At 47.2% G+C, this 13,084-nt stretch overlaps 1 protein-coding gene across 2 annotated transcripts in view; it reads right to left on the bottom strand.

The window, feature by feature from the left end:
- Positions 1 to 13,084, bottom strand: part of CFAP65 (cilia and flagella associated protein 65) — a 33,784-nt gene that overhangs the window by 17,378 nt on the left and 3,322 nt on the right. For both annotated transcript variants that reach the window (XR_008733709.1, XM_055719426.1), the window contains exons 4-16: positions 12,864 to 13,030; positions 11,209 to 11,408; positions 10,403 to 10,548; positions 9,079 to 9,301; positions 8,467 to 8,732; positions 7,083 to 7,283; positions 6,294 to 6,656; positions 5,138 to 5,275; positions 3,970 to 4,215; positions 3,330 to 3,554; positions 2,518 to 2,670; positions 1,422 to 1,587; positions 720 to 848 (exon numbers count right to left, since the gene is read on the bottom strand). Coding sequence is in view for 1 of the 2 variants with exons in the window: in XM_055719426.1 (XP_055575401.1) it covers positions 720 to 848; positions 1,422 to 1,587; positions 2,518 to 2,670; positions 3,330 to 3,554; positions 3,970 to 4,215; positions 5,138 to 5,275; positions 6,294 to 6,656; positions 7,083 to 7,283; positions 8,467 to 8,732; positions 9,079 to 9,301; positions 10,403 to 10,548; positions 11,209 to 11,408; positions 12,864 to 13,030 (2,623 nt within the window). In the remaining variant the exon portion in view is untranslated. The remainder of the gene's footprint in view (positions 1 to 719; positions 849 to 1,421; positions 1,588 to 2,517; positions 2,671 to 3,329; positions 3,555 to 3,969; positions 4,216 to 5,137; positions 5,276 to 6,293; positions 6,657 to 7,082; positions 7,284 to 8,466; positions 8,733 to 9,078; positions 9,302 to 10,402; positions 10,549 to 11,208; positions 11,409 to 12,863; positions 13,031 to 13,084) is intronic.

Here is a 13,084-nt window from a genome sequence, read left to right as displayed (position 1 = left end):
TCTAGTTGTACTTTGACTTCCACATTTAGAAATCACCAAAAGACTATGAATGTAACCCTTTCCAACAGCGTATTTACACAGTTTAGTTCTGTACTATGTGAAAAACCCTTTTTAAAATTTAACCCTACAGCCTAGTCATTTTATGAAGCGTCCCTCGTTTTCACATTGAAAAATCATAAATAGTTGTTTATATCTTGTCTTCTCCATGCCATTCATGTGACATTGTCATTCTCCACTTTCCAAGCTGGAAACTCCTTGTATAATTAGTCTTTCTTGTACAAATGCTGTTCCTCAACTCTGAACATCCCTGTTGCCCCCCTCCATGCCTTTTCTAGTTCAACTGCCTTCTTTCTCATAAGGGACCAATCCAGATCTGCAAAAAGGACCCTAGCTGCATAGGACTAGTCGCAGAAAGCTCTCAGAATCTGTTTCAGGACATGTTGTAAAAGGCCATGATCATGCAGAGGAGCAGGGAATCTTGTGACCACAGCAGCAGGAAACTTGGAGCTCTCCCTGTCTGTGTCCTATGGCTTAATCGTACCTAACCCCAAAAGGTGTAGCAAAAGGAGACAGCACATAGGATCTGGCTCTGGTGAATTGCTCACCTCTGGGATTTCTTCAGGCAGGACTCATACACTGGGAACTGTGCAGCTCAGCATGTTATGGCACAGTCAACTTGGTTGGGAGGGGATAATTTTCCCAAAATACCCATCTCTCACCTGTGGAGGTACAAATAACGTATTTGATTGACCAGGTGTAATGCAGCCGACGGGTCAGCCTGACTGTTATTCGGACAGAAGCTTTTGACCTTGCAGGGATTGTCCCTCTGGAGTGTTCCAGTGCCAGAGCTGTAGGAGAAAAGAGATAGTATGAGTTCTTGGCATCACTGATGTCACACTACAGGTGTTCAGCACACAGCTCCCTAAGCCTACCTGCACTCAAGCCACCGCCACCTCCCCCCATGCCTAATCATTAGGACCAGCTTCAGATGTTGAAGTTGGGATTCCCAGACTACAACTGTAGGCAGCTCACTGGGAGTACCCAGCTTGCCTTTGGCCAGACGAGAACAGGGAAATTCCTCAGAAGGTGTCCTCTAAAAAGGCAGCTAAAGATTGTACTCCACTATTCCTTCCAGGAAGCTCCTTTATTTAACTCACTTCTTTGCTAGGAAATCACATCTAATTTCAAGGTCCACACTAGCGTAACTTCAATTGTCAGGCTTTGGGTTATGCTTTTTACACCAAGATAGAAGAGTCACTTGTGGCAAATCCCTAAGCAAAGAAGCAGACACCTAAAGGCACTTAAGAGAATCAATGCAAGCTAGCCGGCAAGCAGCCCAGCCTCCAAGTTCATGCTAGACTGATTTTGCAGAAAAGAGGAGAAAGCCAAGGCCCCATCCCATGTTAATTCCCTTACAGTACCTAGTGGATCACTGTGGAGCTCTTTGGTGTCACAAGGCCCAGTGATCAGTTGTTCCACACTGAGGACGTACTTCAGAGAACAGATCCCATCATTTAGCAGTACAATGCTGCAGCTTTGCAGGTCACCAACCTGAACATTCCCAAGATCCAGGTGCTCTTTTTGTGCCTAGAATACAAACCCACCAGGCAAAGGTCACTGCTACACATCGAGCGTAGCAGCTGAGCATAGCCACCACTTCTCTGACCACATGCTGATCCCTTGGCATGCACAGTGCTGTGCAAGGGGCTCCCTACTTTGTATAGGACCTGGCATGCCCTGGGAGATATTGGAACAGGGCTGCAAGGGGCTCAATCCCTCCTCCAAATGCTTCCTCCTACTGTTATTTAGGCTGCTTGATGGGTAGGATGTAGCATATTCAGGTCTGTGAGGACATTAGATGGCCAGCTGCACTTGGGACAAGACTGAGATATGTCTGCTGATCCCTCCATGACTGCATTAAGAGTCCTCCTCTCCTCTGGCTAGTTGTTATAGTGACTAAATACCTCCAAGACATTACCACCCATCTGTCCAATGTGATTGACACGAGGCAATGACTTAAAAAGTACTATTTTATTTAGCTCTGGTTCCTTAAGAAACCTGCCTGAAAATGAAGGTGGCCGCACAGACCTGCAGATAGTAGGAGGAAAGCCAGGTGAGTTTGTGCTGGCTACACCACTTTAACAGTTAGGTGCACTACACTTAAAAATCAGACTGAAAGCTGAACAAATGGAGAAAGAAAGCAGACAGAATGAGAGGAGAGAGCTGGGAGTCCCAAGGAGCCAAATGCCTTGCTCAGTTTGTCTGGAACAGGGGATTTCAGAGTGATCCCAGAGGATTTGGGCAGGTCACGTTTGAACTGGAAGGACATCTACATCACGCTGGTGCTATTAGGCTGCCAGAATCGGTTCTGTTATCTCCACTGAAAGCAACATCTGGGAATTTTGCTGTAAATCCTTATTGGTTGCCTCCAGTACAGATTGTGCAGAAAGTGGAAGCCCAAGACCCTCATCGCACCCTAGTACTCCTACTACTACCCAGTGAGCCCCAGTTCCTTACCCTGATGGTGCCCAGCACCCCCTCTCCAACAATCCGTAAGGCATAATGGACATTTTTGGGAGACACTGGGTCTGGGCTCTGCCTCCTCACAAACACCATAGCTCGCAGCAGATACTTGGTCTCCTTGTCAGGAGTAAAAGTCCATGCCTGAGCCTGAAATCACAAGAGGGAAGAAAAGTGCTCACAGGCGCTCCAGACCAGAGGCAAACCTATACACCGCAACAGCTGCGTTCAATGCACAGCCTCTTTTTCCATTACAGCTAACCTAGTCCTCTACAGACAACTCTGAAGACGCTCTCGCTTCAATCCTCCACCATCCCCGCTTGTGTCAAAGGTTCAAATTGGGAACACACATTCAGATATTCAAAGCCAGGCTGCGGAGATGTGCTAGTCCTCACCACTCTCAAAAAACACTCAGGGAATACAGTAGAAGTTTAGAACCTGAATTTACAAGTGGGAGAACAACATCATAAACCCTTTCATGCTTTCATTTGTCCTCTGTCTTTTAACATCTCCTGGTGCACAACAAAGTTGCTGCTATGTTAGTAGCCAATCCCATCCAGGGTATCATTATCTAGTGCCTGTTTAAGACCCATTTGGCCCTGTGGTCAAGCAGGATGTCATCATGTTTGGGCAAATCCACACTGTAGGATCGCAGATGCTGGCTAACAAGCCAAGCTAAGACACTGACTGGTATTCTCCAACTTTGACACTAACAACAAAATGATTGGCAACCCTCACATTTCTGCTCTAAACACTCCACAGCTGTATTGTAGAGAGGAAAATACAACTTTGGGAGAACCTGAACTTACCATGGCTTCACAGGGCTGGAGGATCCCTGCAGTGGGGCTGACAGACAGGATCTTGCTGTCAGACTGACGGATCTTCCATGTGAAAACCATAGGTAGCCTTGTGCCGTTTTTTATGGTATACATTCGTGTAGAGGAGGTTCCTATATAGACAGGCTTGAAGTATAGATTTCCATCACCTTCTAAGAGCAAAAGAAGGGACTCCCCACAACTCTGGAGAGCAATCTCCTGTGGAATTAAGGGAAAAGTAACAGACATTAGCTGCAAGTCTCAGCTGCCTCTAGAGGGATCTTGCCAAGACGTTTCTCCTTCCAAGGGAGAAGCAAGAACAAACTGTGTCTGAAGGAGGAGGGGAAGGACTTAAGGTTGTGCTGTCAAGGAGGGCTCTGAGCACAGTATAGTGCGTTCCATGAGATGGAAACCCAAGGATAAAAAGGGGTACAGGAAGTCTGGTACCACTTCTACCTGAAGTGTTGACCCTGCCTTAAATGTTAAAAATATTCTTTCATTCCTACTTCCAAATGGAAAAATCCAGACTAACCATTAGGAGATACAACAAGGATCACAGCACAAGTCACTGTGAAAAGAAAAGACTACAAGGGAACAAATTTTTGCTCACCACCTGCTACTTCCCTCTCCCTACCTTGGTGTATCCAGGATAAGAGTTCAGCTGCAACGGCAGGACATGCTGCTGCAAGACTGTGTTAACTGGGTGAGTGGAGAGAAAGAAAATTTGGTGGCCTCCTGGAACTACGCATCCTGAGCAGGGCTTGACCAAAACAGAGGGACAGGCAGCTTGGTTCACACTGAAGGTTACCAAAGAGGTGCCCGTGTTCAAGAGCAGCATACTGCAGTAGGTATCAGTGTTAGGAGCCACAGGAGGAAATCTCTGGTGGAGACAAGGAAGAAGGGTTGTTTGCATTGGATTTGGAAAACCAGCTTAAAGAAAAAGCTTGCCCTATGTTGAATTCCAGGTTCCTACAACCATTACCCTGAGTCTATGGAGAACTTTGTAACTGCTTCTTTTCAAGGAAAGAAAGAAAATCACTCAAGGGTATACAAGTCACGATCTTTTCCCTTCCCACAGTGTCCTTCATCTTTCATAGGCTCATGGGACCAGTGAAGATCCTTTCTATTACACAATGCTTTACGTTCAGCCAATAAGAAAGCTGCTTGCTGGGGCCTGCAGTCTCTCTCTGCATGGATAGTGACCTCCAGGATTAAGAATTCCAGCAGGCTGGAATTTGCTCCAGCTCATGCATACCAAATACAGCCTGTGTGTCTTGGACTAGTTGGGGAGATTTTCTAAGAGGTTCTCAAGACTATCCTTACTTCCCAGGGTCAGAGCTCACTTTACCTCACAGGAACAATACTTTCTCATGCTACGGAAACAGCAGGAAGAGTTAGGAAAACTTCCACTCTGCCTCACATCCACTTTTCTTCCAAAAGTGTGGATTCTGTATGCTATTCTCCATTTGCCTAAGTGTATGCAGAGTGTTTGAGGCTCCCAGGAGGGGACTAAGCACCCTTGTCAGTACTTATGTCCACTTAAACAGAAAGGAAGGAGATCCCAACAGTTTCCCTTTCAGAGCTAACAAGATGCTTGGTGCAATCTGACACACTGGAGGCTGGGAAGCTAATACAGGAGAAGAAAGAGCATCCTACTTCTGTACCAAAGCAGAGACTTCTGTACCACCACCAAAAACCACCTAAGCCACATCTCAGCATGGTGCAATGGGAGACAAAGTAAAGACTTCAGATGTAAACACTGGGTGCCTCCACAAAGATTCAAATGTTTATCAGTTACACACCTTGGGGACATCCAGGATGTAATGTGGGATAAAGTGCTCCCGTTCTGCTTCATATGTATGTGCTCTCAGCCTGACAGTCAGGCACCAGGAGGGACAGATGGTGGCATCCTCCTCAATGTTGCTGTAGTGTCTCAGCACCTGCAGGCACACAAGGGACAGGACAGAGAGCATGCAGTAAGAAAGTGGGGCATGGTGACTTCAAGTGCCTGTACCATAACAAGCAGCACTTTGTTTCAATGACATCCCTGGGGCTGAGGCATTTACTTTCTCGGGAAGAAGGGCTGACCAGTGATGGATAAGGAACACGAGTGCTGCTTTCCCAAATAGCTACATTTCAGACCCAAAAGATACTGAGTGACTTTCAAGCAGAAGGACCTAGCCAAACTGTTCTGCAAAAGTACAAGAGTTGCCTTAGCGAAGGAGGGTCTATAGACACTCTAGTGCAGTTTGAGATACTTGCAGATGCTGAAGTGGCACTTAACAGTAAGTCACTGAAAATAATCACCTATCCTTTACCTGAGCCTAAGAAACTCCTGACTCTATGGTTACTCCCAGATATCCTCCACACTGGCTTAAAGGGGAAAAAAATGCAAGAAGAATAATCAACAATGTAATGAAGATCTCTCTCACCTACCAGAATGTTTCTGGGTGCTAAAACTCCTGCAATTGCAGCCTTGTGTGACATAAATCCCACGTCACATGGGAGGAGAAGTTGCAGTCATATACAGTGCCCTCAGCAGCTTTACTTGTAGACGACCAGACACGAAAAACAAGTTATTGCCCATCACCCAGGCCACAACAACCCCGCTTGTGCAGGCTCCCATCTTCACTAATATCGCAGTACTTAATAATAACTCCTCCTTCACTAAGGTGTACATTACTTCACATTCACTGGGGGTAAGAACAAGTGTAACTGCCTTTATGCACGAGCTGTGGCTTGCTTTGCTGATTTATCTTTGCCAGGACGCAGATGAAGGAGAAATTTTGAACCACCAGTGTATCAAAGCAGTGGCCCAAGGAGTTAATAAAGGTGCCAGTTAGCCAAATTCAAACAAAAAGGTTCCATTTTAATTTTAACTTCCTCAGACGCCTTTAGCTTGCAAAAAGTTGCTTGCTAGGCCCTCTCTGGAAACTGGGCTTCATAATTCCTACTAACCTTGTAGAAAGCAAAACCTTCCAGCTCTGCTGCATAGAGACTGTTGAGCTGAGTGGGCTGGAAAAGGACCCAGAAGACTGATGACTTCAAAGGCGGGATGTCACAGATTTCAGGGCTCACTTGGAAGGCACTGCCATGGCTTGGAGTCCAGGCAACTGTGATATTTCCTTTGGTGTGGTTGGTCACACGGAGAGGAAGTGGTTCTGCCTTGTGAAGTGGCACACAGCAACCAAAATCATACTCCCTGGGGCTGACACTAACGTGAGGGGGAAACAAGGCCTGGTCACTGCTTACACCATCGTAGAAATATTCAGTCATGGAGTTGGCTTCAAAATATTCCTTGGGAGGCTTGTCCTGAGGGATCTATGGGATGGAAACATCTCAGTATGAGCAGGGGAAGTGTGCCTGTGGGAGACACCAGGCACTACAGTCCTGATTGCCTTCATGAGCAAGAGGGTGCACAAGGTGCACTTCAGTAACAGTTCCCAGGACAGTTCAAAGTCTAGGCTTCAAGGAAGCTCCTGTTTGTAAGCCAGTCCTGAATCTGAAACTACACAAAGCAAAAGACGACCCCATGCTTGACAGAAAGTAGCTTAGTGGCTGAGCTTGGGTAAGACTCAGCTGACAAAGATAATATTGGGGTGTGGTGGGAACATTAACAGAAGAGATACTAAAGAGATCAGTCTGGCACCTGCAAGTCCCAGATCTATCTGGCCTGTGTAAGAGAGGCCCAACATCTACAGAGAACAACACGGGAGTATCTTAGATGAAAGGGAGGGCATCTCATACCTCAGGGGGCAGCATGAGGGCCCCCTTTTCATCCATCTGCAGCTTCCCATCCCTCAGCATCACACTCAGGATATCAGGGGGGTAGAAGGTCAGTCCCCTCACCATGTTGGTTCGGTACCAGGAGAGGTGTCTTGCCTGAAGGATGGCTGGCTTAGCTGTGTCTGAATGGCAGGTACCAAAAAAGTCCACATACACGGGTTCCTGGGAAAACACCAGAAGGAGTAATAAGAAATAATCTTTCCTTCTGTGATTGCTTTGAGAGTTACAACATCCTAGTATCTCACTTCCAAAACCATGTCTGGGAAAGGTTTAGCATCTGCAGTTCTAGACTGCCATTTAGTTTATGTCTTGCTGTGGCCCAAGAATGTTCTTGAAACTGGAATAAAAATTGAAGGCACTCAGTGCACAGCTGTGCAGCTAAATTTAACTTAGAGACCTAAATGGAAAGGAGCCACTGAGGATGCACCCCACCCTACCCACAGGCATTACTGACTGTTGACATCAGCCCTCTACTGCTCATAGGAACCTGCACCATGGGGATTCTGCTCCACAGGAGCCTGGGTCCTGCACTTGGATTGCAACCCCATGCAATGCTACAAGCTTGGGGAAGAGTGTTTGGACAGCTGCCTGGCAAAAAAGGACCTGGGGGTGTTGGTCGACAGCTGTCTGAATATGAGCCAGCAGTGGGCGCAGGTGGCCCAGGAGGCCAACAGCATCCTGACTTGTTTCAGAAACATGTGGCCAGCAGGACAAGGGAAGTGATTGTCTCCTGTACCTGGCACCAGTGAGGCCACAGCTCAAATATTGTGTTGGGGTTTGAGCCCCTTGCTACAGGAAAAACAGTGAAGTGAAGCTGGTGAAGGATCTAGAGAGCAAGTCTTACAAGGAGCGGCTGAGAGAACTGGAGTTGTTTAGCCTGAAGTGGGAGAAGGCTCAGGAGGGACCTTATTGCTCTCTACAGCTACCTGAAAGGAGGTTGTAGCAAGGTGGGTGTCAGTTTCTTCTCTCAAGTAATAATCAACAGGATGAGAGATATTAGTTATTGGATATTAGGAAAAATTCCTTCATTGAAAGGGTGGTCAACGTTAGAACAGGCTGCCCAGGGAAGGGGTTGAGTCACCATCCCTGGAAGTATTGAAAAGATGTGTAGTTGTGGCACTTCGGGAAATGGTTTAGTGGTGGACTTGGCAGTGCTAAGTTAATGGTTGGACTCAATGATCTCAAAGGTTCTTTCCAATGTAAATGATTCTATGATAAGTAACAACGGCAATGCAGTGGGAAGAGATTTCCAAGGGCTACTAAGAGAGAGGCCAGCCCTGGTGGGTTACACTGGAAGATCCCTCTGACCTATTACAGTGATAAACCCACCCTTTGCCTTTCATACCTGATGGTGGACAAGGCACACCACTCTGCGGTGATAGCTGATGGGGTGAGTAGGTCGAAAGGTCACCTTCAGTGCTAGTGTTGTTGTGCCCTCCAAGACTCCACAGGGGCGATCCAAGGAGAAGACACTCCCTCTGCCATCAATATCAAACTGGTAATAGGCTGGGACATTTGAGGTGTTGCTGATTTTCAACATCTGCACCAAACTTTGCCCAAGATTGATCCAGTCGAAGTCCACAGAATGTTGATGCAGGGACACCAAAGGACCTAGCACAACAACATGCAAAACAAGATCCTGGACCTGTCATAGCTGTTTCTGTCGACACATCATAAGCCACTGCTGCACTTAACTGATCTTCCCAAACTGGAATCACCTCATCAGCAAGCCCACCAGTCCTAGCAAACTGCTGGACAGTCACTTCCAACAGTCTCACATCTGCCTCAAGCAAGTATAAGCCTTGAACGGTGCACCAGGGACAGCCTGGGTCCCCACAGAAGGTAAGTCTATGACTGATGACTGTGGCAACCCCTAGTCCTTCCTCAAGCACTAGCCCTTCCCCTGCAGTGATAAGAAGAAGATGGGGAGAAACTGGGAAGGCTTTCACTCTGGTACCTTTACATGAGCCAACCACCTTCAGCACAGTCTGCAGGAGGCATCCAGCAGATAGGATAGTGAAATAGTCAGTATTGTGCTCTCCTGCTGTCTGAGGCTGAAATCGTATGCACAAGACCAGCTTCCCTCTGGCAGGGACAACACCATGGGACACATCACAGGAGAAAACATGATCTTGAAGCAGAGGAACTTTTGCTCTTTCTATCCTAAATGGTGCATCAACCTGCAAGCAGAAAAGGAATAGGTTAACAAGGAGCCAACAGGAGCCAGGATGGCTCTGAATGCAGGACACTAATTGGTGAAGAACTGCAGTTTTCAGCTGAGTTGACCACCACCACAAACACCAAGACTACTGCAGCCCAGCACAGAAATGCTGTGCAACCTTCTGCAGCCCTGTCCTGCTGGAGCGCTGCTGGCAGCAAGTTCCCACAATATGCTCAGAAGCCAGTGGGCTGCAGCAAAATGTCCTGGTGACCTCTGGGGTTGGAATGCCCCTCCTGGTAGCAGGGAGGCTGGCTCAAGGTGTCCCAAAGGGCCAACATAGCCTAAGTGACTGCTGTGACCAGGGGGACAGGCAGGCAGATAACTTATTTCCCTCCATCCACAGTTCCACCTTGTCTGGGGATCTTTTTCAAAAAACAAGACTGGCGCCCCAAAGCCTCCCTCAAGTCCCTAAAAAAAGGTCCTGATCCTTGCCGGGGGATGCCGAGCACCATTGCAGTGTGAGTAACAGTACAATAAATTAGTAGGTCTTTGCCACTCCCAAGTTGCAGAGCCTGTGGAGGAGTCAGCACTGCTGTCACCCATGTCAGCAGTCTCTGAATACATTCATCTTTTAACAGGCTGGGAGGGGCTGAGCTGGCACAGAGAACAAGGTGCTCAAATGCAGCCTGCCTGACACTGAGAGAAGTCACCAGGCTGAAGTCCACTGAGGAAAGCAGAAGATCCATCAGCTGCCTGGGACACACTCATGCCAAGTTGAGATTGCCACAGCTGCCCCGCAGAACTGATGGGCTTGTACAGGGTGAGCAGAAGAGCTGCAGGATATGAAGGACAACACTGGCTTCCTGATCTGGACCAAGCACAGTAGGAAGCAGGAGGGAACTTCCACCCTGTGCTGCAAATGGATGAGTTGCTAGCACTGTAGCTGGAAGGCAAGGGTCAATGGCCTGGTTGGTAGGAGAAGGCTCATCACATTCCCTGTTTTATTCACATTCCCTCTTGGCTTATTTTCACAGCATCAAGGGAGATACTCATGACCACATATGCCAGGGAAACATGCCAGCATGCCAGCTTCTCACAAGTACTCTCCCTCTCCACATACCACAGACATGTTGAAGATTTCTACACACTTCTCCACAGTTGTCCCCACTGGCACTGATCCAAAGCACAGCACATCTTGAAACTTTCCAGGCTGCACACCTTCATATTCTTCCCCTGTCACACTCACCCGCAGGTAGGGGTATTTGGCTGTTAAAGGGAATAATATACTGGGTCAAGAAAGAGAGGTGGAATGTCCATCCTTGGTATATTCAACACACAACGGGACAAGCCTCTAAAGAACCTCAGCTGGCCCTGCTTTGAACCATATAAGCTCCCCTCCAGCCCTAATTTACTAAATTCAGAGTCACATCTTCTGTCAGTGGCCATACAACAAGGCACTTCAGGCAAGGACTTGCTAATGAAACCCTTGCTTATTCTAGCTTGCATCCAGAAAGCTTTAGAAATTTCCTTCTGGCTCTCTGTCTAGCACGGACAGACAGGAGAGACTGAGTGCAGACAATATCAGGAGTTTCTGGAGGTTTTTGCATTGTGCCAATGAACTTCTCTCATTTCTTCCCCTTGGTCAGCTTAAGCAGGCTCCAGAAATGCTGGTTTGGCCAAAGGACGCCACTGGATTGGATATATTGGACCCTGTGTCTCTTCAGATCACACTTCCAAAATGGCAAAAGTACATTAGAGATTTTCACAGGCCACTTTCAAACTATGGGCTTCACTTGCTCATCAGTGGGTTGAGCCCACTGTGGCACAGCCTCAGAGCACAGCGCTTTCATGTATCCCTGTGGAATGCTATTCCACAGTTAGGGATGATACACACTTCTTTGAGTGTTAAATGCAAGAAAGGCTCACCCAGGGCTTTTAGCTGGATAGTCCTCTTTCGTTTCTCTTCACCTCCAAACCAGCATGTTGCTGCCACATCATACACCACAGCCGCCTTGGGCTGGAAGACCACTTTGACCATGCACTCAGCACCTGGGTTCAGCATGCCACGGTCAGGAACCATGTGGAAAGGGCTTGGTGTCTCCCAGGCAAACGCAGTAACAAGATCACTAGGAAATGGAGATATGTTTTTAAGTAGATGAATGGATCCTTGGCTGCCTGTGCAATCACACATAGGATGGACCTTTCCCAATGGGTTTTTCAGTTAGGATGTGAAGCAAACAATGTTGAATGGCAGAATCCCAAATGCATCTGGCCAAATATGTGATGCTGGGAAGAAATTTGTCTCTAGGCTCTGCAAACACTCCACACTAATGAAATTTAGTTGTTACATCTAAGAACTTTATTAATGGCCATAAAATGTCTCAGCTTCATCATGTGATAGCAAACAAATCAGCTCCAGAATGGAGTATTTGCTTTTCCTGTATCTAAATTTGCTGCTACTTAATTCCAAATGAACGTTTGTTCCTTTTATATGCCCAGGTGAGAAGAGAGAACTGAGCTGTTTTCCTAATGCTTCATTCAGCTCTCCAGAACTCCCTTTGCTTGTTTGATTTGTGCAAAGAACATGACATACCTTTTATAGCTTTTTATATTTTATTGATTCCAAGCTGTGTGTTACTTACCATCCATATCCTCCACTACCCTGGACCTCTTAGTCAGCACAAATGATTTCTTTAAGGGGAGAATAAATCACCTGAATTGGTTTCTGACTGATACCTTGCTCTGCTGAAAGTATACGTGCCCTCTGTCCTTTCCACCCTCCTCCTACATGAGCTGACTGCTTTGGGAAGCACAGGCCATTTTCCAGCTAGTAAAGGTTATTTTGCTCTCACCATGAATAGTTAGAAGTAAACCTCCTCCTTGCCTGCGAATTTCATCACTGCACTCCTTTCTACAATACTACCTGAAGTACTGCCCTTCCCTCATTACAATAACAGTCTGTGGTAACTGGGAGCATCTTCGCTCCTAAATGACAAGTCCAAGACACAAAATACTGCCACTGCTTTGGGCAGCTCCATGAACCTAAAAGCAGGCACTGGAGAGACTCTCTGACTTCTGTATTGCCTGCCTTCAGATCAAAAAGTTCAGCTCGAGCACCAGCAACTCCACTGCCACCCCCATGGTATTCCTGTGCTGAGGGAAGACATGTCGCAACATAGAAAGACTAAAATTTTTCCAGCAAGTAGCTCATCACTCCTTGCTCATGCTGGGCAGGCTGCCTTTGATTTACTAGAAGCCTAGACCTCTCCTGTGAATGTGGGATGTTCTCAGTGGGACAGCACGCTGGTCCCCATCTAGTTTCTGCACAAGAACGGTTCTCAGTGTATGCTGGAAACAGACAGATGTGAGGTGCCAGGATGTGCCCACAGTGAGATCTGACCCACACTACCATTTCTGCTGCCTTTTCAGCCATGACCTCAGAGGAGGCAGAGGTCTGCTGCCTGTTAAGGCAGCCAGTAGATCCAATAACTGGAATGAGCTGCATTCATTGGAGAGTCCAAGAAGGTAGCAAAATACCTGACAAAACAGAAAGACAGTTTGCCCAGCCATGTCCCACTCACCCAACATTGCGCACAGGGAATGTTGTCTCTGTAACGTTGTGGACAGCACAGACAGGCAGCTGGACAGCAGCTGGGAAGAACAGACAGGGGCGTGGAAGCGTAGCACGCAAGGTGACAGAGAACTCACCCTCAGCCTTTTTAAAGCAGATGCTGTCTTCATATTCCCTCTGCACAGAAAAGCAAGGGGAGACAGCAGTTAGGCTGCATCTTGCAGGTACTGC

This window comes from Falco cherrug, chromosome 8 (genome assembly GCF_023634085.1).
Source record: "Falco cherrug isolate bFalChe1 chromosome 8, bFalChe1.pri, whole genome shotgun sequence".
Classification (NCBI taxonomy): Eukaryota; Metazoa; Chordata; class Aves; order Falconiformes; family Falconidae; genus Falco; species Falco cherrug.
This window is presented reverse-complemented; position numbering and strand designations above follow the sequence as displayed.